The 24,879-nt window shown below is 41.8% G+C and overlaps 1 protein-coding gene across 3 annotated transcripts in view; it reads right to left on the bottom strand.

The window, feature by feature from the left end:
* Positions 1–24,879, bottom strand: part of ITGB8 (integrin subunit beta 8) — a 73,126-nt gene that overhangs the window by 47,072 nt on the left and 1,175 nt on the right. For 2 of the 3 annotated variants that reach the window (XM_042856359.2, XM_005303147.4), the window contains exon 2: positions 3,537–3,622. In XM_042856359.2, coding sequence (XP_042712293.1) covers positions 3,537–3,622 — 86 coding nt within the window. Of the gene's footprint in view, positions 1–3,536; positions 3,623–11,382; positions 11,573–24,879 lie in introns of those variants that run through there. The other variant, XM_005303148.3, reaches the window with a different exon arrangement.

Genomic DNA, 24,879 nt, shown 5'->3' with positions numbered 1-24,879 from the left:
CCAGTTGCTGGCCCCTTGCCAGCCGGGGTGCTGGCCAGCCGGGATCCTGGCCACCGGGACCCCGGCTGGCAAGGGGCCGGCAGCCAGAACCTAGAAGTGAAAGTAAGGTGGAGCATGCACGCTCGGAGCCAGCCGATGCTGGGGCGCTCCACTGTGGGTGGAAGCACGGAGCGTGGCGCACTCCCAGCTGGGGTCCTGCTGGCTGCCGGAACTCTCCTGCAGGCTGGAGCCGGCGGCCCCGTGCACCGGACTAAGCAGCAGGCAGTCAGGCAAGTGAAAGGGGCCGGCAGGAGGCGTCCACATCCCAGCCTGTCCTGCTGCCCCTCTCTCGCCACTGTGGCTGGATACCAGGGCACTGCAGGCACGTGCCGTCCCTGCAGAGTGCACAGCTGCGGCCCCTGGGGAAGAAGGGGAAGGGAGCGGCAGGCCAGGGGGGTCTTCTGCTGTCGCCCCCCATTTGCCTGCAGATGCAGTGCCCACACACAGCTGGCCCACATCTCCGTTGGCAGGAACAGGAACAGCGTGGGGCAGGGACCCATCCACCATCCAGGTAACCCTGCTGCAACTGGGACTGTCCCAGGCCAGCCCCAAGCCCCTGCTCCTCCAGGACTCCCCCCTACACACACACCCCAACCCCCTGCCCTGAGCCCCTCATGCCACCCAACCCTGACTCCTGCACCCCCCCATGCTCCCAGCCCTGACTCCTGCATCATCCACATCCACACCCCCTGCCCTGAACCCCCCGCACCTCAACCCCCTGCCCTGAGTGCTCCCCCCCCACACCCACACATCCCCAGCCCCTGATCTCCTCCCCCCGAGGGAGGTTGCAATATGACAGTACCTGTAAGCAATTTAAGTTACTTTCACCCCTGCTGGAACCCCAGACCAGCAGCGGACTGAGCGGAGCCGGAGGTGGGCTGAGTGGCTCATCCCGCTGCTGGTCTGGGGTTCTGGCCGCCGGCCCCGCTCAGCTCACTGCCAGCCTGGGGTACTGGCAGCCAGCCTGGGGCTCTGCTCCTAGCCTCGACCCAGCGCTCTTCAGTCACCCCCTGCTGTAGCCCACATTGGAAAACTCAGCAAGGAAAAGCGAGGGCAAGGATCACACTAAACTGATAAGATCTGCATTTTAATTTTATTTTAAATGAAGCTTCTTAAATATTTTAAAAACCTTATTTACTTTAAATACAACAATAGTTTATTTATATCATATAGATTTATAGAGAGAGACCTTCTAAAAAAGTTAAAATGTATTACTGGCACGCGAAACCTTAAATTAGAGTGAACTTGGCATACCACTTCTGAAAGGTTGCCTACCCATGCTATAGAACGAGATGATCTTTCATGGAACCTTACTCCATTAACTTCTGAGGCCACAGATTTTTTAATGGGTTACTTTCACAAAACAGGTGGTTTTCAAAGAACAAATTCAATGTATAAGAACTTTTTTTTAAAATATCAAACAGAAGTGGATCAATTAATTTTTGTTTTATTAACAAAGAAATTCAGGCTTCGTTTGCTGAACTTCATAAAATACTCCCATAGTAGCACACACTGTTAACAAAGAAATGCAGAAAACATAAAATGGGAAAGAAAAAGAAAAAGTGTGGTTGCAAAAAAAATTCTCCTACACAAAGAGTTTTGAAAGATGGTTTTAACAGGCACAGACAAAATTTAATAATTAGTTTTGATGCCAGAAAGTTTTTCATTTAGTAATATGAGAGCTAGTTGAATAGTTTCAATTTGTGTGTGTTTACATGCAAATAATATAGCAAATTATCATTTCTGGGGTATGTTAATTGTAGTTTGTGAGTATGGATGCCACCAGTTATTTATGAAAGGGTCGACAAATACAGAACATTTAGTGAATTTTAAACACGAATGATGATTCATCTAAAATATTCATACGAAAGTGTTATTCATTATTTGCGAGCACTATCTGAATTCTCTTCAGCAAAAGAATAAAACAAGACAATCATTCAACCGGGGAGTAGAAACAGTAACATCCAACTACACATGGCAATGAGAAATAGCACAAGGGTAAAAGACATTGGCCTGTTCTACATTTAAAATGTAGGTTACATTGCTATGTTGGTCAGGGGTGTGAAAAATCCACTCGAGTGCCGTTGCTATACTGACCTAACCCCCAGTCTACACGCAGCTATGTCAATAGAAAAATATTCCCATTAACCTAGCTGCCATTGTTTAGGGAGGTGGTGTTCATACAGTGCTGTGTTATGGCGGCAAAGCTACAGCACTGTACCTATGCCAGTATAGTCCCTAAAGTGTACACATACTCATAGTGACAGAGAAAGGGTGACGTTTGTTCACAAACTACTTGATGAACACTTGGGGATAACAAATACACTTGTAGAAGTTGCAGTCAGTGCATAAATAGAAAGAGAAAAATAGCACCATCAGTTCTAATTAACAGCTTTAAAACAATCAAATTAGCAATGTTTGTAGTGTATTGAAGAAATATAAAAATATACACTTTAAAATTGCATATACAAAATGGAAAGTTTAAAAATGATTTTGTAACAAAACAATATGGAAAAATACACAAAGATTGAATGCAATAATGTAGTATTTTAACTGACCCACCATTCAGCCTCTAAAATTATGCTGGCATGAAGGGGAGAGAGAGAAACCCATTGGCTGCAATGTGAGCATCAAAATAAACGAACCCTTGTGAAGTCAGCAGATGACATCTTACCCTATTACTAATTGCCTAAAAGTGCCCTTAAAAGTTTTTGTGAACTTCTAATTGCCAGTAAACAATCTTGCAAAGGAAATAAAATAAAATAAAAACCTACAAATCACCCTTAACACTCTTCAGAGACATGAAAACTCATAACTGGGTATATACAAATTGAAATTAACTGGTTGTTTGTCAAAAACAGAAACCTCACTGTTTTCAATACAGTACTGATTTCAGAATAATTCAATTAATCACAAAAGCATTACAATCCCTGGCAAGTCACAAAACTGAAGGTTGCTTGTGTCAAAAATAGCAAAGCATCAGTTTTCCATATGTGACAAAGGAAATTATGTCTGATGAAATCAAATTGACTCCAAGAAATTCAAAACCAAAACATTACTAGTAAAGTAACTTGCTGAAATGTAATAAGCACAGATATGAAAATGATTTGCTTCTGATATATAATGAGGGTGTTTAATACAAATTACTGATAAGTAATTTTGTATTGCTGAGACCAAAAACTTTTGAACTCCCCAAAGTTACTTTTAGTCTGCCAATGCTGTCTATAAAGTAGATGGAAAGCATAAAAAGGTTCACACTTTATTTAAAAATTACTGTAATTTTCCAGATTAAAAAAAAGTAAAATTTTCTCTTTTCACAACCAAATATATTTCACATGATTTCTCAGGTGCTGTCTCCAAGAATAAGTCAAAATAATTTTTCCCTGTTATTTCTCAATATCTTTCTTTTTCATGTTCTGGAGTTCCTTCATCTGCGTAAGTGTGTTAGAAGCAGCTAAAATAAATAAATACAACAATAAAACAAAGAAATAGCTCACCTCTTGAGAACACCATCCACACTCTGGGCCCAGGGCAAGACACATTGTGCACGTTAGTGTATTTGAAGTGGCACATCTGTTTTCCGCTGTAATGAAATATAAAAACAAACATTAATGATTCATAATGGTATGTGGGAACTCTGTAAAATGCCTAATTTTAAACTCTGATTAAATAAACTACTGTTTAGCAGATTAAGACTGACGATAAAAAGTTTTTGAATAAGAGAAGAACAGGATAAAAGACAGGCAAGTAGAGACAGGGCCGGCTGTAGGATTTTTGCCACCCCAAGCAAAAAAATTTTGGCCATCCCCCTTTTTTCATGCCTCCCTGCCCCCCGCCCCGCCCCAACTCTACCGCTTCCGAACCCCTTCCCCAAATCCCCAGCCCCGCCTCCTCCCCTGGGCGTGCCACATTTCCCCCCCGCCATTGCTTCCTGCGGGACCCACCGCAACCTTCTGCCCTTGCTCACCTCTGCTCCGCCTGCTCCCCTGGGCACGCCGCCGCTCCGCTTCTCCCCGCTTCCTTTCAGGCGAGGGAGGGAGGAGAAGCGGAGTAGCGGTGCATTCAGGGGAGCAGGCAGAGCGGAGGTGAGCTAGGGTGGGGGGCGCAGGAAGTAACGGGGGGTAGAGGAACCGCTCCCCACTCCAGCTCACCTCTGTTCCACCACCGCCGCCGCCCCCCGAGCACCCCCCCGCTCGGCTTCTCCTCCCTCCCTTCTTCCCTCCCAGCCTTGCTGCGCGAAACAGCTGTTTCACACGCGGCAACCCTGGGAGGGAGGGGGGAGAAGCGGAGCATCGGCGCGTTCAGGGGAGCAGGCGGAGCGGAGGTGAGCTAGGGTGGGGCGCAGGATGTAACGGGGGATAGAGGAACCGCTCCCCGCTGCAGCTCACCTCCGCTCCACCACCACTGCCGCCTCTCCCGAGCGCCCGCCACTCGGCTTCTCCTCCCTCCCAGCCTTGCTGCGCGAAACAGCTGTTTTGCACCCGGCAAGCCTGGGAGGGAGGGGGGAGAAGCGGAGCGGTGGCGGCACGCTCTGTGGAGCAGGCGGAGGCGGAGTGGAGGTGAGCGGAGGTGGCGAGCTGGGGCGGCGGGGGCACTTTTTCCCCATGCCCCAGAGTCGACGCCTATGATGGCCGGCGCCAAAATGCCGCCCCTAGAAATGTGCCGCCCCAAGCACCTGCTTGTTTTGCTGGTGCTTGGAGCCGGCCCTGAGTAGAGAGCACCTATACAAATCTTAATGACTATATTCAGATACTGGAAATATTCTTCCCACCCATCATTACACTGCTTAGCATATCGCTTCATGCCTGTGTTTTTGGAGGGCACGGTGTCAACTCTTACTATTCTCAAACCTTTGATACAGAATATTGACAGTTTGCCTCTGAAAGGAGATCTATTCTTCTTGAGCCTGTCAATCAGCCCTCTCTGAGCATCAACATTAACAGACTCTTTCAGCATATTCAGTCTAAGGCTATGTCTACACTGTACTTTCGTCGTTAAAAAACTTTTGTCGCTCAGGGGTGTGAAAAAAAGTTTTAATGATGAAAAGTGCAGGTGTGGACACCGCTTCGTTGGTGGAAAACACTCTCCTGCTGACAAAGCTACCACCCCTCAGTAAGGATGGTTTTATTTTGTCATTAGCAGAGCTCTCTCCTGGCAGAAGAGAATGGCTACACTGCATACCTTACAACAGCACGGCAGTGTAAGGTATGCAGTGTAGACGTAGCCTAAGTGACTCTCACATCAGAGCATAAGTCTGTGGTAGCAGAGAGTCTTCCTGACAAGAGGCATTAGGAAAGTGTATTTTATGGCTCTTCAGTACTCAGCGAAGTATATTTAAATTGGAGTGCAGCAGACACAGTGATCAACACCACTGCCGGCAAATGTCACAATCAATTTGCACAGAAGCCGGCAGAGACTCTAAGGCTAAAATTTTGGAAGATAGCATTTTAGTTTCATATGGTTCAAATGTTAAAACTTTAATTTGTAATGGTAACAAAGTCAGTAAGTGCAAATGTAGTAAATTACAGCACATGGGATCCACCAGTACACAGCGCATAGTATACTACACAATCTTGCATCCATTAGAACATGTGCATGCTGCTGTAAGAGACACTTGTTTTTCATTCAAGATTTTAACTTTGTATAAACCAGGGGTTCTCTAACTTTTCCATAGCTTTGACCACACCTTAATAAAGATATTGTCTCACAGATCACCTCCTTCCCATTCATTATCATGCAAGCCAATTCCCCTTCCAGAACAAAATCCTTGTGACAGTTAAAACAGCTCACACTAAAAATAATATTGAGAAAGTATTTAATATTTTAGCTTCTTTTAATGTGATTTTAGTAACTGGATTCAAGGAGGAGAACCAGCATTACACGATCAGCCAGCTCTCCGCAGGCAACCAGCAAGAGCTTCTTGCATAACTGATGCTTACTTGATGACAGCTTGGGAACTATTGGTATAAACGAAATAGATCAATGTCTAATAGAATATAACCTTAAGGTCTTATCCTGCTCACATTTTTAAGTTAGTGGCAAAACTCACAATGACTTAAATAGAAGCTTGATCTGCCTTCTATTTTATACAAGCTGTATCCAAAATATTTTATTATAAAATAATAATAATAATAATAATAATAATGCAGAGAGAGAAATTAATACATATACGAAAGGGAGAAAATGTGTGCTATCAGATGACAGAGTACTGATGAACTGAAGAGATACAGGAACACAATTTTAGATGGCAAGAGATGCAGAGGAGAAGGTTCTTGCAGCAGAAGAGAAATTGCTTGAAGGGACAAAGAGGATGTCAGTGCTAGGTAAGTGGAGGGAGCATCAAGGAAGGTAAAAAAAGCAAAAACCAGTCTATAAGGTATACTTTAAAAAAAGAAACATGGTAAATTTGGACTAGACCTGAAATGAGTGCAAGGCAGGACAGTGTTGTTCTTTGTTACCATCAAACTTCTTTGCATTTGTGAGAAGATGGGCAGCAGCGTTCTCCACGTGCTGAAATCTAGAGAGCTGGAACTTGGACGCCACAGAGAATGTGGCACTAGGATTTCAGTCAAGGCAGTGCACTGGCAGGGATGTGAAGCTGGCGATAGACAGATCTGCAGGAATAAGAGGGCCCAGGACGATGCCAAGGTGTTGGAGGAGGAAATAGAGGGGATGGAGTTGCATTTGAGGATTTTCTTGCTCAAGAGAATCCCTTCTCTCTTCAATTCAACGTCTTCAGAAGCAGAGATGAAGCCAGACGTTTATTTAGTCATGACAGACAGAGAGAGGAACAGAGAGAAGTCATTAAAGGTACCAAAGGGTATAGAATGGCTGATCATCATCATAGGTGTGGCAACTAAAAGAAAAGGTAGGGAGAAGCTGGATAGAAGAGAAAAGAGGCTAAGACCTAAACCTTGATGGGATCCACTGAGATGCAGCCACTTCTAGCAGAAGAGTTGTTTGACAGGTAAGAGCAGAAAGTTTACAGGTGGAAACCAGCAGGAGAAAGTGATCCACAATACTGAAGGCTGCACTAAGGCCAAGGAAAACCAGGAGGGAGAAAGTGCCTTCAGCAGAAATAAGGAGAAGGTTGTTCGTTACATGGAAAAGATCAATTCTACTGTTGCCATTTCCCTTAAGAGTTTTTAATATGATGTATTGGCCTGTATGACTAAATAGACAAAAACTGGCCAAATGAATCCCTTGTAATCATTGTAATCAATGGAGTTAAACCAGAAATGAATTTGGTCCAGTGAATTTCTTATATTCGTTTAAGAGAGTCCCCACTATAGATGTAGACTCCAATATGAATAATATAGGTAAATTACTTGCAGAGTTCTTGTATGTATTTCTTAAACATTTCCCAGAATGAAATATTACTGTATGTGTAACATGACCACACACACACCTGCCAGGAAGGATAATGAATGTCAATCATCAACAGGATGAGTGGACAGCATCAGGAAGCTGAATAGGCACAAAACTTCTTTCAGATTTTTTTATTAATGTTATTGTTGGTTATGAATATAGCTAGAGTCTATTTTGTTAGAAATAGCCAGGAGTGAAAACAGCAAGAAAGAGGAGAAGGCCCTAAAACTCCAGTTGGGGTTTTCTATGTGATAGTTAACACATGGAAGACTGTTAACAAATGAGATCTAGAGATCTTTTTGCTGATGACTCCTCAGAAGTTCTGTTTTCCAATCATGAAATGAATGCCTGGCAATTGAAAGGCTTGTTGCCACTGGCTTAAAAGATTAATTCATTTGGAATGAGGAGGAGGGAAATCTTGAAACTGATTTATTGATACCCAGAATAGACTCTGGCTAGATCATTAATGTTGTTCCTAAGTTTCTGTTTCAATATGATCTCTTATAACAGTTACATTTATGGATCTGTGTTCATTCCCAAAGTATTTATTATTTAGTTATAAGTCTATTCTAAAACTTTAAAATGAAAAGCTTATACTAAATCAGTTTAAAAAATATCTTATTCCAAAAAATAAGGAACATTTTTATGAGTTGGCTCTGTAAAAACCAGAGAATTTTCCTGCCACTTCACCAACAACAGAGTCCAGACAAGACTGACTTACTATACAGCCAAAGTTAAGAGCAAGTTTCTATTGGCTTAGTTAGAACTGATGTATGCCAAAAGGTTTTTTAAAAAAGAAGGGCCAAATTTTGGCTTGAGAACCACATAGGCATCTGCACATAATAAAAACTAAGTGTAGCAGGTTAAACTGCGTATATCCAGCCACACATACAAAGAAGAATTCCCCACACAAGTCATAATTATCACAGGTATTGAAGAAGTGAATGCACTGCTTTCTGGAGGGCACACTCTTAGAATGGCAAGCCAAAATCATAACCATCAACTTGTACCCTCTCAGATTGTTTAATAAATGAGTACATGGAGTTGAAGGTGAGAATGGGAATTTATGATCATGTAGCCTACATAACAGAGATTACAGAATTTCACCCAGTCACTCCTGTATCAAGATCAGAAACTTTCGGGGAACTAAAGTATAGCTCAAGGGTCGGCAACATTCGGCATGTGGCTCGCCAGGGTAAGCACTCTGGCGGGCCGGGCCATTTTATTTACCTGCTGATGTGGCAGGTTCGGCCGATCGCGGCCCCCACTGGCCGCGGTTCGCCGTCCCAGGCCAATGGGGGCAGCGAGAAGCCGCAGCCAGCACATCGCTCACCCGCACTGCTTCTCGCTGCCCCCATTGGCCCGGGACGGCGAACCGTGGCCAGTGGGGGCTGCGATTGGCCGAACCTGCCGCGTCAGCAGGTAAATAAAACTGGCCCGGCCCGCCAGGGTGCTTACCCTGGTGAGCCGCGTGCCAAACGTTGCCGACCCCTGGTATAGCTTTTAGAAAGACATCCAATCTTGTTTGAAAGACTTAAATACACCAACTCCTTATATGGGCCTCTCTGTAGTTACTATGGTCCATAATAGTCATTATGTGGCAACACTTTGGAAGAAGGCCACAGGTTTTTCCTGTGTCTGTAATGAGGTATATTAGAGTTGCTTTCACCCTTCTATCTTATTTGACAGGCCAGACAGCTTCATTCCCATAAGTAGGACAGCCGGCAACTGCCACAGATAACAGACAGTTTCCTGGTTTATTTTGACTGAAAGTGCAGATGCACACTGAAAAAGTATTGTAAAAATGGCACGGAGCAGGAGGGTTTCCATTATGATTGTGTCTAACACTTCTTGCTTACTTTCCAAGTGGGAAAAAGGTTTGTTTTAATTGCCAATCCTGCAAACTCATCCTGGAATCTGAAAATCAACATGAGTTCTTTCCTGCTTGCATTCCTCCATAAACAATATTGTACAGGGTAAATTAAGCTATCAGGATATGTCTACCCTGCACATTAAGTCCAAGCCCTGACTCAGGTTTGCCTTTTTCCCACACACAAATCAATCTGACTTGGATCAGCAAGCACTCAGGACCTAGGACTCAGCTAGGGTTTTGGGTCATCGTCTGAGTCCCACTATCACTTGGGTCCAAGCCCTGTTGTTCTGCAGTCTGGATGTAACTCAAGTGACAGACCCAAGTCAGAAGGTGGACATATCAGCACAGTCACGAGACCAAGGTCCAGCAATTGTAAACCCAGGTTTACAATACAGTGTAGATGCTAGAGCACGGGTTTGGAAACACTGAGTCCAAAAGGCCGGGTTCCACAGACCCATGTTTACAAGACAGTGTAGACATACTGGCTGTTTCCAGGGAGCTGCATCTATGCCTTTAAATTGATTTCTGCTACACCCAATTTCCCAATAGAATAGCACAGGTGTAACAAAGGACAGAATTTCAGAGTAAAGGAACACCAACTTGAAAAAAAAAAATCACATTTCCTTATGAAAACCTGTGTATCTGCTATTTTTACAAGTAATCCCTCAGATTACTAGAAAAGAAACATTAGAGAAAAACATTTTTTCTCTGTTTTTTAACCCCGTACTTTGTGCAGTTGACAGTAATTTGAGTTTAGCCTGTTTCACTATTTTATTGACGGTCACTTGCATCACTCTCACACAGTGCTTTGATGGGATCTCAGCTGCATGCTCCTCCACGGGATGTGAAAGAGGGTGCTTAACAGCAAGAGCAGGAGCAAACCTGCAATTAAACTGAAGAGGTAGCAGGCAGATGCATGCACAAAGAGAATGGTAATGGGGAGGAGAGCAGGATTGAACAGGTTTGGTATTGCTGCTCTTGGGCCCACCAAAGAGACTTTTGTCAACATGGTAAGGAAGTAAAATCCACTCCCATAACCATTAAGATTTATTTCCCCATTTAAAATGTCTAGACTTTTTTTTTTTTAAATGGCTAACTTAAAAACTTCCTTATTTTAAGGAACACTGTCAATTTGAATGAAGTTTTCTGGCAGTTTCACTGAAAGAGATCAAACCGTAAAAGTTAAACGCACTCATCTAGATAAATACTGTGGAAAGCATCGCTAGCAAGCAAGACTGGGAGCTGGATTTGGATTCTAGTTCTAACTCTACCATGGTCTTGCTGAGTGCTGTTGGTAGGTCAGTTAACCTCTCTGTCTCTCACTTACTCCTACGTGGAAATAACAACCTTTACAAGTCACTTTGAGATCTAGGAATAAAAAACACTACCTGCACATGCACAGTATAGACTGACACACAGTCAGGATTTTAAAAAACTAGGTACGTGAGATCCTAAGACATGTGAGATCAATTTCTGAAGACTGTAAACTTTATTTTTAAATAAGCAGTTTCTAAGCCTTTATGGTCGCAAAGAAAATCTTCAAAATGTTACGTGATGCAGCATTATTTCCATGCATCTTTGCTGCTCATAGGTTTGCAGGCCTCGGAGATGTACATTAGCAAGTCTAGAAGATTTAAAAAAAAAAAAAAAAAGTGGTAAATTTAGACTGGACCCTGACATGTATGGCTCAGCTGTGCCTCCGTTGCTGCTACCCCTCCTGGCAGGCCGGGCCAGTTTGTTTACCTGCCGCGTCGGCAAGTTTGGCCGATCACGGCTCCCACTGGCTGTCCCAGTTCGCTGTCCCAGACCAATGGGGGCTGCGGGAAGCGGCGCGACCGAGGGATGTGCTGGCCGCGGCTTCCTGTCACCCCCATTGGCCTGGGATGGCAAACCACCACCAGTGGGAGCCGCGACTGGCTGAACCTGCCGATGCGGCAGGTAAACAAATTGGCCCGGCCCGCCAGGGTGCTTATCCTGGCGAGCCGCGTGCCAGAGGTTGCCGACCCCTGGTATAGACGTCACCAGAGAATTAAGGAAACCGGTTGCTAGTCATAACTAGTCATAAACCTGTGGGCAGCAGCAGTCAAACAGCAAAGACTCACCTCAGTTTCATGCTGCATGGGAAATCTACGAGCAACAGAGGCAGTCATAGGAATTATTAACTGGGAAGATCAACCAAGGAGACAGAAGTTAGGGGAAGAGTAACCAAGATCTCTTTCCATCCCTCCTTGTAGCCAGAGGGCTCTGGGGTAGAGGTAGAGCGGTGGAGACTTCTGCCAACACAGCATCCAAGAGGCTGTGAAGGAAAGAGAGGAGACAGGCAGTTGGGGATGGAGGGACTGGAGCAAGTTTATCAGAAATATACTACCCTAAGGCAGAGAAGGAGAGATGGAACCACCAAGTGGTGCCCATAGAGGGCACCCTCCCCCTCTCTAGCAGAAGGGCGATAACATGGAGCTGACCTTCATAAGGCTGCTGCCTCTGGACCTAGCCTTAGCCTTCATATCTTCCTCTGTCTAACAGGTTTAATCCTACAGCTAGTAGGTGCCTGGAACATTTTTCAAGTCATCCTTGAAGTTGGTGAATATCCCCATCATTCATTTTTAGCCCTTCTTCTCTCCCTGCATTTTCTTGTGGAGCTGTCTGCCTTTAGACAAGATGGCTACAATTCCTTGGTGTGATGCATGCCTGTAAACACTGAGTCAAAGAATATTCTGTTTCTGAAGCCATCTTATTCTGAAACTGTCTCTCACAAATACAAGTGTACACAGTAATTTCAGATGATCGTATTGTTTGGAAATACTCATCCCACAGCCATTAGCTGCTGTGTCCTAAGTTTGATGGATTTACTCAAGTTGCTTTGCACCAAAGTGATGGTATAAAGTAGCAAGAATGCTGTCTTAACTGCATCCTTGAGGATTATCCTTGTGTAAAGGGGACCTCAGGATGCATAGAGCTGGCCTACCAGCTACAAGAAAAAAACCCTTGGCTCCTGCTCTCGGGGCATTCCTGGAAGGAAACGTGGATGTGGGTGTCTTTATGCCCTGATCTCCAGATGGTGGAATGGTCCTTTGCAGCTGCGCATAATTTAGAGCAGACAGAACTCTACTCTGTGTTGCACTGGGAACCAGGAGCCAATATCTCAGCTACAACGAAGTTCCCTCTCTAGCCTAATATCTATGAGCAGCACTTCCATTAGTACCTCATCAACATAAAATAACAGTAGGCCCTTTCCATGTAGTCTAGAATAATATGGGGAAATACATGTTTTAGAATCACATACAGATTTAAAAATCACTATTTATACAAAAAGTAAAATTCATATCAGACAGGTTAAACCCCATCCTTCAGGGACTCTGTGTTCAGTGGCAATATTTAGCCTTTTGAAGATATAGTCTGTTTGTGAGGCTATTTTAATGTTTTTATTGACTTCTGGAATACAGAAAGAAAAAGGAAAAACAGTGCTTGGTAATTTTTCAATGGAATTTTCTAATCTTAAAATATGGTAAATGATTAACATGAATCTCGGGGAGTATGGTAAATAACATTTCAGGAAAAGAGTTTCAGGTGTGAAACTTTTTTGGTTTGGTTTTGCAACCTCTGAACTTAGAATAGTTAATTAAGAAATATCCTCTTCAATATGTGGTACACAAAACAATAGACAGTGCCTGCAATTGATGAATTGCCTAAGCATAAATTCAGAAAGATCAGCTAAGGTATAGAACTTTTGTAAGTGTATGGCTTAAAATTATTGAATACACTACTACATCTTATAACACAATACTGTATGGTCGGTTCCTTTTATTGTTCTGTGAAGTTATGAGTTCAGGATTTGTGCTTTTGTTGCAGCAATTTTTGACCTTGAACACACCAAAGAGCAGGCAGTTCCTGTGTTCTATTTTAGGTTTTTAGAATCCTCTTCTCAATAAAGTCAATTAGGAGGTTTGTCATTGCTTTCAAAGGGAGAAGGATCACACTCCTGAATGCATGACTTGACAAGTAAGTGAAGGAACAGATTACAGAATTTTTTTTTAATTGTATTTATTGCTAATGTTGAGGCCAAAATTTAAAAACAAAAGCAAAAAAAAAAAAAAAAAACCCTAAGTTGTGCACACAAAATATGCAGACTCATACACCCATTGTAATCATATGTGCAAACACATTTTTACATGCAATTTTCCTGTTGTGCTTGCAAATTTCATTTGTTCATTCCTATGTTTTGCAGGTACAGTTTAAAGAACAGGAGTACTTATGGCACCTTAGAGACTAAAATTTATTTGAGCATAAGCTTTCGTGGGCTACAGCCCACTTCATCGGATGCATAGACTGGAACATACAGCAAGAAGATATTTTATACATACAGAGAACACGGAAAGGTGGAAGTAGCCATACCAACTGTAAAAGGCAAATCAATTGAGATGAGCTATCATCAGCAGGAGAAAAGAAAAAAAAACTTTGAAGTGATAATTGAGATGACCCATAGAAGGTGTGAGGATACTTAACATGGGGAAATAGATTCAATTAGTGTAATGACCCAACCATTAGGTATCCAGAGGGGGAAAACAGACAATACATTGCTAGACTTTAAACAGTTAATTAGTGTTTTAATGTTTCAAAACCATTCCACAGCACTTCCAAGGCAAAATGAAAATTTACAGTTGTTTAGATTGGAAGAGCACACTTAGTTATGTCATGAGCTTTGTTTTAGCAAAAGCTATTCAGTGTCATTCTTGCCAAACTTTAAATCCCTGATAGACTTCATATTTCCTGGGGGGGAGGGCGGTGGAGGAGTGTGGGGGTCTCTATACAAGCACAGTGTTTTCCCTGAAACTTACTAAGCTCTCCATTAAGGGTCATGGAGTGATAAGGAATTCCCATCCCACAGAAATGTGCTTTTGTCGCAAAACTGCAAAACTCTATCAGTCTGAAAAGCTGAAAATGGGAATGAAACCAGGTGTCAAGTACAGCAGAAATGTACATGACTCACCCCAGTTCACCAGCACAGATATCTGTATACTGGAGGGATTCACTCTGGGAGAGGGGACCTGCTTGGTTGAATCAGCTACTCCTCTAGGTGCTCTCACTTGACCCAGATACACCCATTTTTGCAATGGCACTGGCCAGCCACCACAAAAATGGACAAAATTATCCTGAATTTTCAAGTAGTGTCAGAATATACTGAAGGGGGAGGGAGGGAGGGAAGAGCCACTGTTCTTAGTAGGATAACTGCTATGAATTTTAGAGACAATAAGGCCTTGGCTATTGGCAATTCACAACGCTGCACTTGCTGCGCTCAGGGGTGTGAAAAAACACCCCCCCTGAGCGCAGCGAGTGCAGCGCTGTAAAGCGCCAGTGTAATCAGCGCCTGCAGTGCTGCACGCTCGCTCGCAGCGCTGCAAGCTATTCCCCTCGGAGAATGGTCGCTGGTGGTGTAGTCGCTGGTGGTGCGACTACACTCGCGCTTCACAGCGCTGCCGCGGCAGCGCTGTGAATCTGCGAGTGTAGCCAAGGCCTGAGAAATCCTTGAGCCCTACCATTGCTACCACCTCTGCAATAAGAAGTTTGCTGCAGCTTAATCAACTCTTTAAGGAACCCACCCCACCCCAATGCAGCTACCCAATCCCAGCCCTCAGGGCTGGCTCCAGGCACCAGCGCAGCAAGCAGGTGCCTGGGGCGGCCAACGGAAAGGGGCAGTACGTCCTGCTCTTCAGTGGCAATTCGGTGGCAGGTCCCTCAGTCTCTCTCGGAGGGAAGGACCTGCCGCCGAATTGCCGCTGAAGAATGAACCCGATCGCGGCTTTTTTTTTTCCCCCCGCTTGGGGCGGCAAAAACACTGGAGCCAGCCCTACCAGCCCTGCCTAGAGATGGTGTTGGACTCCACCCTAACTCTGAGCTGGAAGGGATGTTTGGGAGCCATTGACAACACAGAGAGCCCCATCCCAGCTTAGTGGAAGAAGAGAATAGGTTCCCAAATAACTGAAAGTCTAGGCAAGACTTCTGTCAGTTGACATGTGAAACAGAACAGAGTACAGGCAAAAGTAACCCTTTCCCTATACTGATTGGGGTTACTACCGCTCTAACATGGCAGTAATCATGGCTGCCATAACCTGGTAAGGGAGGAACCAAGATTTGTGGAGGACTACTGCTTGAGAGGAGAATGGGAATTCACTCCTTCACCCCCATGGCTCTACAAACCCCAATGGATTCCTTGTACCAGGTCCCAATGCCCTCGATATTGCCTGACTGATACATGCCACGGTGAGGGGCTGTTGTACCTTTCATTATTGTGTGAAGCAAAGTCAGGCTGTTGTTTTACGTTTGCCCTCATCTATTTTCAAATCTGTCCTTTTCCCAATACTACTGTAAAATATACAGCTATTAAAATTACTGGGCACAAATTAAACCATGAGCCTCCATTTAGGCTTGATACTCAATAAATAACTGAAGAACCATCTATTGTACTGGCTATTATAATACACATGTTTTAGTCCAACAGGAAATTGTTTATGATTTGATTTAACAGTGTGGAAGAGAGGAGAGAGAGAGAGAGAGAGAGAGAGAGAAGGAAGAATTATTCATTAGCTGAGCTGAGCTCTCCTGAAATCCTTTTTTGTTCTACATTGACCTTAAACTAACATAGTTTGTCAGCTGTACTAGCCCAGCGTGTCCTTTTTAAGTATTACAATACTATTCCCATTATCAATATAGACAAGTATTTAAAATGTGTATGCTGGTTTCAAGTCAACAAGATCATCTTTTACATATTCCGTTGGACAAAAGTGAGCAAAAAGGTAATAACGTTTTCATTCCAGCGAACAAGCTTTACAGTTTGAGTTCTGGTGTTCTCTCATCAGGTCATTTGTGCTAGTCCAGCACAATGTGCTGTAATTGTTCATTGTTAAATAATTTTATTTCTGAAGTTGCCAAGATGATAGAAAATGTAAAGTAATTTATAAAAGAAACAAATTACAGCAACTAAAAGAAGTTTATTCCACTAGTATTACCAAAACCACTTACCATTCTTATAGAAAATGAACATAAAAACATAGAAGTATTTCTCTCATAGCACCATCTACCATATGTCCGTGCTAGAGTACTTATATATTTTATTGATGTACCAGAATCAGGCAGAAAACACACATATCCTGATGGACATCAGCAGGCAATGCAGTGGGCTAGATTCAAAGATGTTGTGGGAGAGAGGATCTTGTTTTTAAGGCACTAGATGTTCTTAATTCCTGGCTCTGTCACAGATTTCCTATGCAAATTGCAGTGTTAGTTCCCCATGTAATACTTTCCCCACCTAAGAGGAGGTGGGAGGCAGTATTGGGAGGTGCTCAGTTTCCACAGTGATAGGCAAGAAAGAGAAATACTAGTAAATAGGTGTGATTCAGAGTATTTTACATATGGAGTCCAAAGGTTTTAAATTAAAACAAGGGGTGGCCTACTTTAAAATTTACAGTTTTCTGTTAGTTGCTTTTCTGCTAACTCTGCTCTTTCAACACCTCAGCATACAACGTCTATTCACCTTTTAACTTGTCCCATTGTGCACGTACATATATACACAATTTACTACAGAAGCGAGATGTGCTATATATCACTTTTCAGTAATGAGTGGATCTTTCAGCATAAAGAAAGTTATAGCAACCAAGTTACAAAGACCTGAAAATGGGGTGTGATGGTGCACCCCATAAGGCTTCATGGAAATATTCTTATGAACGTATATATACACGACAAAACTGGAATATGTTTTATGCTACATATGCCATGTAACATATCTCTGTAAAAGTTATGATCTACTGAATCTATTCATCCTATTTGTATGCATATGTCATTGTTGTATTCAAAGTTATGAATATTGGCTGTGTATTTGCTTGATTTCTAAGTAGCCTTAGTAAAGTATTTGGTCAGCTTCTTGAGAAAGGAATGTGCAAATTAAGTGCCCAATCAAGAAACACTTAAAGGACAATGAATCTTGGAAAGCTCCAATGCATATAAGAAGTCTACCTGAGGACATTCAGGGTAGCATGTAAACAGTGGCTGCTGACTGTAAAAACTGAGTCATGCATGGACATGTGAGTTCCCCATGTGACTCCAAAACTACATCTTGGAGCTGGACTTTGCATAGGAGAGAGGAGGGGGTCTCCATCCACAAGCGAAAGTCTATTTAAACCCCTGGGAGACTCCTCTATTTGGTCTTCAGCTGGCTCAAGAGATAGCCTCTCCATCCCCAAGGATACCTGAAAGAAACTCAGACTTGCATGTTTTATTTTATTTTACTTAGTAATTCACTTTGTTCTGTCTGTTACTACTTGGAACCACTTAAATTCAGCTTTCTGTATTTAATATTATCACTTTTTACTTATTAATTAACCCAGAGTATGTACTAATACCTGGGGGGCAGGGGGCAAACAGCTGTGCACATCTCTCTATCAGTATTATAGAGGGCGAACAATTTATAAGTTTACCCTGTATACGTTTTATACAAGGTTTGGACCCCACTGGGAGTTGGGAATCCGAGTGTTAAAGCTAGGAACACTTCATACGTTGCTTTCAGTTAAGTCTGCAGCTTTGGAGCACGTGGGTCATACCCTGGGTCTGTGTTGGAGCAGACTTGCGTGTCTGGCTCAACAAGACAGGGTGCTGGAGTCCCAAGCTGGCAGGGAAAGCAGGGGCAGAAGTAGTCTTGGCACATGAGTTGGCAGCCCTAAGGAGGTTTCTGTGATCCAGCCCGTCACATGGGGTTTATTAAAAACTCATTCTGTATTTTCACACCAGGGTCCCAGATTTGATTCCTAGTTCTGATCTTTACTTTACCAAAACAAATAGCTGCCAACAGCCTTCATCTCCTTAGGATACAGGTATCTTAAGTCATTCAACAGTGATCCCCTCAGCCAATTAAGCAACAATTTTGTTGTGTAGAGGAATATAGGCACCACAAATGGATGCGGTCTGAAGGGAAATCAGTCAAATGACTGGAAGGAAGGTGGCCATAACATGGGGTTTTGAGGACAAACTATAAAGCAAAAGGGGGACAGAGATATGGAGGACCTTCAGCGATTGGAGGGAATGTTAAGAGGAGACTCCTCCTCCTCTTCATGAACAGAAAATGGAACATACTGGTACTTATTTTAATTACACTTGTACTAAAGCATAACATGCAGCTATACTTATACAAAAAGTACAAAAGCAATGTGCCAAAAACTTCGGGTATTTTAAAGCTTTGAGTCCAATCCTGCAAGGCAATGAGCACTTACTCCCAAAGAAAGCAAGGGGAATAGAAAGTACTTTGAAAATTTGAAAAATCCACCCCCTAGAAGTAACACCCCATTGCCTGCAGCAAGGGCACATTCCTTACCTGAGCCACTAATTAAAGAAAATTAAAGAGGAGGGAAAACGGCACAGTCTCTAGATTTTTTTTAATAGTTATAAATTATTCTTACTAGTCATACGCAAAAGTAATGAGTAATAGCAGGCAGAAATTACTTCAGACCCATAACAATGAAGCAATGGAAAACGCAGAAACATATGAAGAGAATACTCAATTATCAACTTTGCAAATACTTGAACTTAGGCAAACATAAAAGTTGTTTCTTGGCAGCTTGCTGGTGCTGTAAATTCCTATCCTCCTGAAACGCTTATATTTTGCTCAAGGGGTTATTCTTATTTTGCCACCAGAACAAGAGAGAATCCTGAATGGCTGGCAAGGAGTTTACTTTTCTTCCCGAAAGGTTCCATTACAATGGACAGTACACTAATTCATTAGAGATGTTCTTCCTTCTCAAAAGACCGCACAAAATAGCCAAGTCCATTTATACTAACAATCAACTTCAATACTGAACTGCCAGAAATGGAATGATTTTAATTAATAACATTCAAGCAGCTTAGAACAGAATAATAAGGCATATTCTATTTTGTTCATCATAACTTATGCCTGTTCTAAGCAGATGGGAAGGAGGCATTGAGTCTTTTAATTAGGCTGGAGAGAAATCGGAAGTTAGGACAAGAGCTTTGACTTTAGAGTTGGCTGGGAAGGGAGATATATAATTTGGAATGGAGCCTCTTAGATGCTAGAAGTTTGATAAGAGTCCAGTTTAAAAAAAATATCACTTTTCCCTCCAGTATTTTATTTTCAAAGCATTAGGCTTGATAAGCCAGGTTTACGTCAAAGCATCTGGACTACCAGCCTCCAGTACAAGCACAGAGTATTTTCCATACATGGGGCTTCTGATTTTAGGTTTTAACCAAAAAACACTGATAAAAAAAACGGATAAAACACCCTCAAAATAAATAAATAAATAAATAACCCATGCCGAAATTAGTGTTTATCCAATAAACAACAGAAATATACCAGAAAGTACTCAGGCTGTGCTGATTTCACCCCTTTCCAGTGCAGTTTGTTTATTCAGGCACTACCTAGTCTCCCTGGCTTTCATCTAAGGGGTTGTCTACACAGAGGATGTGATTTCCAAAGCACATTAACTTGTCATGCATAAATTCATCCCTGTAGACCTTGCTGATGCACACTAAAGGTTCCCTAGTGTGCTTTAACATAACATGTTACAGTACAGCAATACAGTATAGTACATATATATACCAAGGGAAAGTCCCCAAAACACCCCAGTTTGTGGACACCTTCACAGAACTCAAAAATTGCTAAAATATACCACCTCCCCAATTAAATTAACTCACCCCCGCAAACCAGAAGCCATACCCATATAACACTATTAAGCATATTATATGGCTTTGGGTCTTTAATGTTTGTACAAGTGCTTTGGAGATAAGATATACAATGGTCACAATATTTATATAGATTATTTGATCTTAAATTCTAGTGTGGAGCAGCTTTTAAGGTGTATATCCATCATGCAAAAATATCCCATGTTTGTGACCTCAGTTATTTTTCTGCATTGTGGGTTTAACATTTGTGAGCCTAGTTTAGTGCTCAAGAAAGGAAATAAGTCTCCATTCACTATAATGGAGTTAGAATCAACTATGCTAATGATTAATTTGGCCTCGTGACTGTAGTCTCAAAAAAATGCTAGCAGCCATCAAATAAATATTTTCAGCTTACGCAATCTAATTATACTGTCATATGCTTCCTCCCTCAAAGAGTGCTCAATATCTGATAATTAGCATATTAAAGGGGATTATTCACATTTTGATTTTTAAGTTTTAAATTTCTATTGTTTGTGGCTTTATATTTTGTTATATTTGTGCTTATTTCTGGTACTGATGTGTTTTCATCTCAGGAGTCGTCTTTGTGAAGGGTGTTCCTAATATTCTTATCTTAATTCCTCTCTTTAGGGATTTGTTTGTAAAATATTTCAAGCATTCAAGCCCTTTGTTAATTCAAAGGCAGATTATAATATTCATTGATTCCATGTGTTAGTCACCTTTGTTGAATGGCTGAGCAGGTCAGGGTTTATTTGATGCAGATTTTCTTAATTTTGTTAAACATTCTGATAAAGAGCACACTGCAACATTTTACTTGTGCTCTGGAGAGGATGTTTGACCTGGATTCTATTCTAATGACGAGAGCCATCCATTTCAGATCCATTGATTGGTAGAGTACGATTGTCATTTCTAACAGAGGCCATGGGACTGCAGCTCAACCTTTTTGCAGCTATTACTCCAGTCCAGCCTAAGGACCAGAAAAGCAACCACTGTCCCTTGAAAACCTGTAAGGGTATTCCTGGCCAGTGCAATCCACAGCTTCCATTTAATGCTCCCTTCCACAATGGCATGTTAGTTACATGCAGCTAATCTCAATGGCGCATAAGGAGTACAGAGGGCCCCCTTCAATAGACACACAGCTTACACCCTACTCCATTCCAGAACAAATCAATTATAAGGCTTCTGTAGTGTGAAGCATTGTGCATGGGCCCTCCTCAAAGGTGCTAGTTTCCTTCCTCATGAACAAGCAACAGAAAGAACATAAAAAGAACAGGAGTACTTGTGGCACCTTAGAGACTAACAAATTTATTAGAGCATAAGAAAGAACATAGAAACTAAGAGAGTGCATTAGCAGCCCATATGAAGTGGGTATCCTGAAATTGAAACAGTTTCAGCAATTCATGCCTTTGGTAAAAGGTATTTATCAGGCATAGTAGAAGGGGAATCATGAATAGGTGAGCAGAAAAAACAGAAGAACTACATGTCCTAGAGCACGGGTGAGAAACCTTTCAGAAGTGGTGTGCCGAGTCTTCATTTATTCACTCTAATTTAATGCCAGTAAATGCCAGTAATTCACTCGCATGCCAGTAATACATTTTAACGTTTTTTGAAGGTCTCTTTCTATAAGTCTATAATATATAACTAAACTATTGTTGTATGTAAAGTAAATAAGGTTTTTAAAATGTTTAAGAAGCTTCATTTAAAAATAAATTAAAATGCAGAGCTCCCCGGACTGGTGGCCCGGACCTGGGCAGTGTGAGTGCCACTGAAAATCAGCTCGCATGCAGCCTTTGACACGCGTGCCATAGGTTGCCTACCCCTGTCCTAGAGTATTTTTTTTCTCATTTAGGCTTGTTTCCCGGAGGAGGGTCAAGTCTCTTTCAGAAGAGGATCACCCAAGCAGGCTGAAGAAAAATGAAAAAAGGATTTTTCTTCTTGTTGGATTGTTTTCATTTAAGACTCAGGAAAAGCAGAGCTGTCTGAATATTGAGAATTCTATACAATACAGCTTTCACTGAGTCCTCAATGGAAATAAGCCAGCAAGAAAAAGAAATCAACAGGCAGGTCTGTCCACATGCTTAAAATAACTACCAAAATACACTATTTGCTTCATTTTTTTTCTTGAGGGACTCCTCCTTTTAAAATATATTTCCTTCATGAGGGGCTTGAATAGTTTTCCCTATACCTTAGAGAAGTAACACAATAACAAAGTAGGAAACATTCGGTGCTAGAACAAACAGACATGAGAATGAGATGTGATAAGACTGGCAAAACACCAAAGGAGCAGGAGAGAGAACACTTGACCATTATATTTGGAGTTAGAAATCATTCTATTGGGACGGACCAATAAACATCTGTCCATGCTATGATCAAAGGATCTTCCACTCTCCTACCCCTCCCAACCAGCCCTTCCACATGAAACTTGAAATAAAGAGACTATAAACTCCAACGATCAAAAGTTTTGTCAACCCTGGATGCTGCAGTGGCAGCCAGGGAACTGTTTCGTGAGTGCTCCAAATTAGAGATAAAGATTCCACACCATCCAACCCTTGCATGGGAAGTCAGGGTAAAGCCTACTTACTTAAGGTTAACACAGGGATCATAATCTAGGTATTTCTAAGGCTCCCACCAAGACCAAAGTATATGAATTCCAACAAATGAGCCACTGCTGGGATTTAAACCTGCAATCTCTTGTTAATCTTTACCAACTATTCCTCAGAATTTAGCTCTTTGAAAAGTTTCATATATGTACTTAACTGACAAACTGTAGAATTATTGTTCTATATAGTTTGTCAACAAGATGAGTTAACTGATCCTGTGTCTCTATAGAAGTCAATAGCATTAGCTAGCTGATTAACATAGCCCAGTATAGCAATGTCTTGTATTTACCTTTTATTCTGTTCAGTGGTTTACTCAATAAAGAGGTATTTCTTTTTTTAGTATTTTATAAGCCCAGGATCTGTGTAAATTGCTACTTGGCAAATTTCATTTGGCAAAAGTTTCATTCTCGTGTCAGGTATTTGTTTTATTTGGCTTAACAGAACTGCAATTTCCTTTGGTAAAAATTTCTGAACAAGAGATCCTTTGTCATTGGCAGGAAAACTAATCTTTTATCTGTGCTTAGAGGACATTTAGTGAGACGTGCAATTTTGCAGTATTTTCTCAGATTTTATTTTGTGCTCCAACCTTAATCCAAATGAAGGATCAAATTCTACCTTCATTTACACACCCATGCAACTCCCCATGTCACAGACTTCCATGGGTATAAGTGAAGGTAGAATTTGGTGCTATTTTTAATGCAACTGTTAAGTAGAATTACAAGCTAATTGTAATTAGTTAAAAATATACTATTTTATTCTATTTATCAATAATACAGGACACATATGTCAACAAGAATGAGTGAAATTCTGTGTTTTAAATTATATATCTCTATGCAAGCATGTTTCTTTTTCTCTTTCGCAGGTGCAATACAGCAAATACACTGGTCTGGATTGTCGCCTCCATACACCAGCTCTGCAAACAGACAAAAGCCACAAACCAGAGGATCTCCTCACAGGGAATACCCCCATTGGAATAGGGCTGTATGGCAGGATGGAAGCAAGAAAAATGATCTTCTACCACACCTGACATAGGGGCATATCAGGGAGGCAGCAAAGAGGCATGGCTGCTCCAATTATTCTTACTGCTGGATATCTCCATAGGGAGCTGTTGCAGCACAGTGAGAGTTAGGGCAGGGATGCAAAGAATTAAATAGTGCAAAGATGCCTTAGTCACCCTAGCCACTCCCTCAAACCCAGCCTATGTTGAACTCAGCTCAATCATAAGTCAAAACATCAGGGCAAACATGCTCATTCATATTGTGTAGAAGATACCAAATACGGGATGTCATTGTTTCATAAGAAACTTCATATTAAACGTTTCAGAGTAGCAGCCGTGTTAGTCTGTATCCGCAAAAAGAACAGGAGTACTTGTGGCACCTTAGAGACTAACAAATTTATTAGAGCATAAGCTTTCGTGGGCTACAGCCCACTTCTTTGGATGCATAGCCCATGAAAGCTTATGCTCTAATAAATTTGTTAGTCTCTAAGGTGCCACAAGTACTCCTGTTCTTTTTTCATATTAAACTTTTTTCTCATTGACGTTTAGTTTGGTTCATTTTTAATTAAAAAAACAAAGCCAAAAACAAAAAAACAAAAAAAACCACACCATGGAAGTTAACTGAAGTTATTCCATTGTTATGTCATTTAATAGTACTGAGCAAATCTTATTGAGTTAGATATTAGCTTGTTACATATTCAACAATTAAGGCTAAGATGCTGTTCCCATCATAAATCTTATTTTATATGATTATAATTTGGACATTTTAATTAACTCCAGGCTGAAACTTGGCATATAATTTTAATGTATAAGAGTACATTTGCACTGTACAAAATTACTAAAATTGGTTAAACCCTTTCTAGTGCAGGAGGTTAAAAAGGGGGGGGGATTAATTTCATGAATAAATTGCTTTATGACTTTAGAGCCATTTGCATGCCTGGCCCTCAGTCTGCATGCAGGACCCCTATTGAAGTAAATGGAACTTCTGCATATCAGTGCCCCATAGCCTGCACTTTTGGGCTAATGCTTGTTTGTAATACCACCTGTATAAAGTGTGTAAGGAATTTAAGTTCTCTCTCAACATTAATGTCCCTTTTTCTTTCTTTTTTTGAGGGGTTGGGGGGGGAAGTATGAGGGGAGGAAACAATCACCCTTCACTTTGATCAGATCCTGGCCCAGCACTGGGCTGAACAGTATTGATGAAACAGTTAATGTTTGCATTCTGACTATAAACGGTACCTTTGCTCCATCATTTAGCGCTACAATGACCTGCATTATCCATACTGAAAACAGCACATAGGAATAACACACTGAAAGTGCAAACA

This window comes from Chrysemys picta, chromosome 2, assembly GCF_011386835.1.
Source record: "Chrysemys picta bellii isolate R12L10 chromosome 2, ASM1138683v2, whole genome shotgun sequence".
In the NCBI taxonomy this organism is placed as follows: Eukaryota; Metazoa; Chordata; order Testudines; family Emydidae; genus Chrysemys; species Chrysemys picta.
Note: the sequence above shows the minus strand (reverse complement) of the source record. Positions and strands in the feature narration are given on the sequence as shown.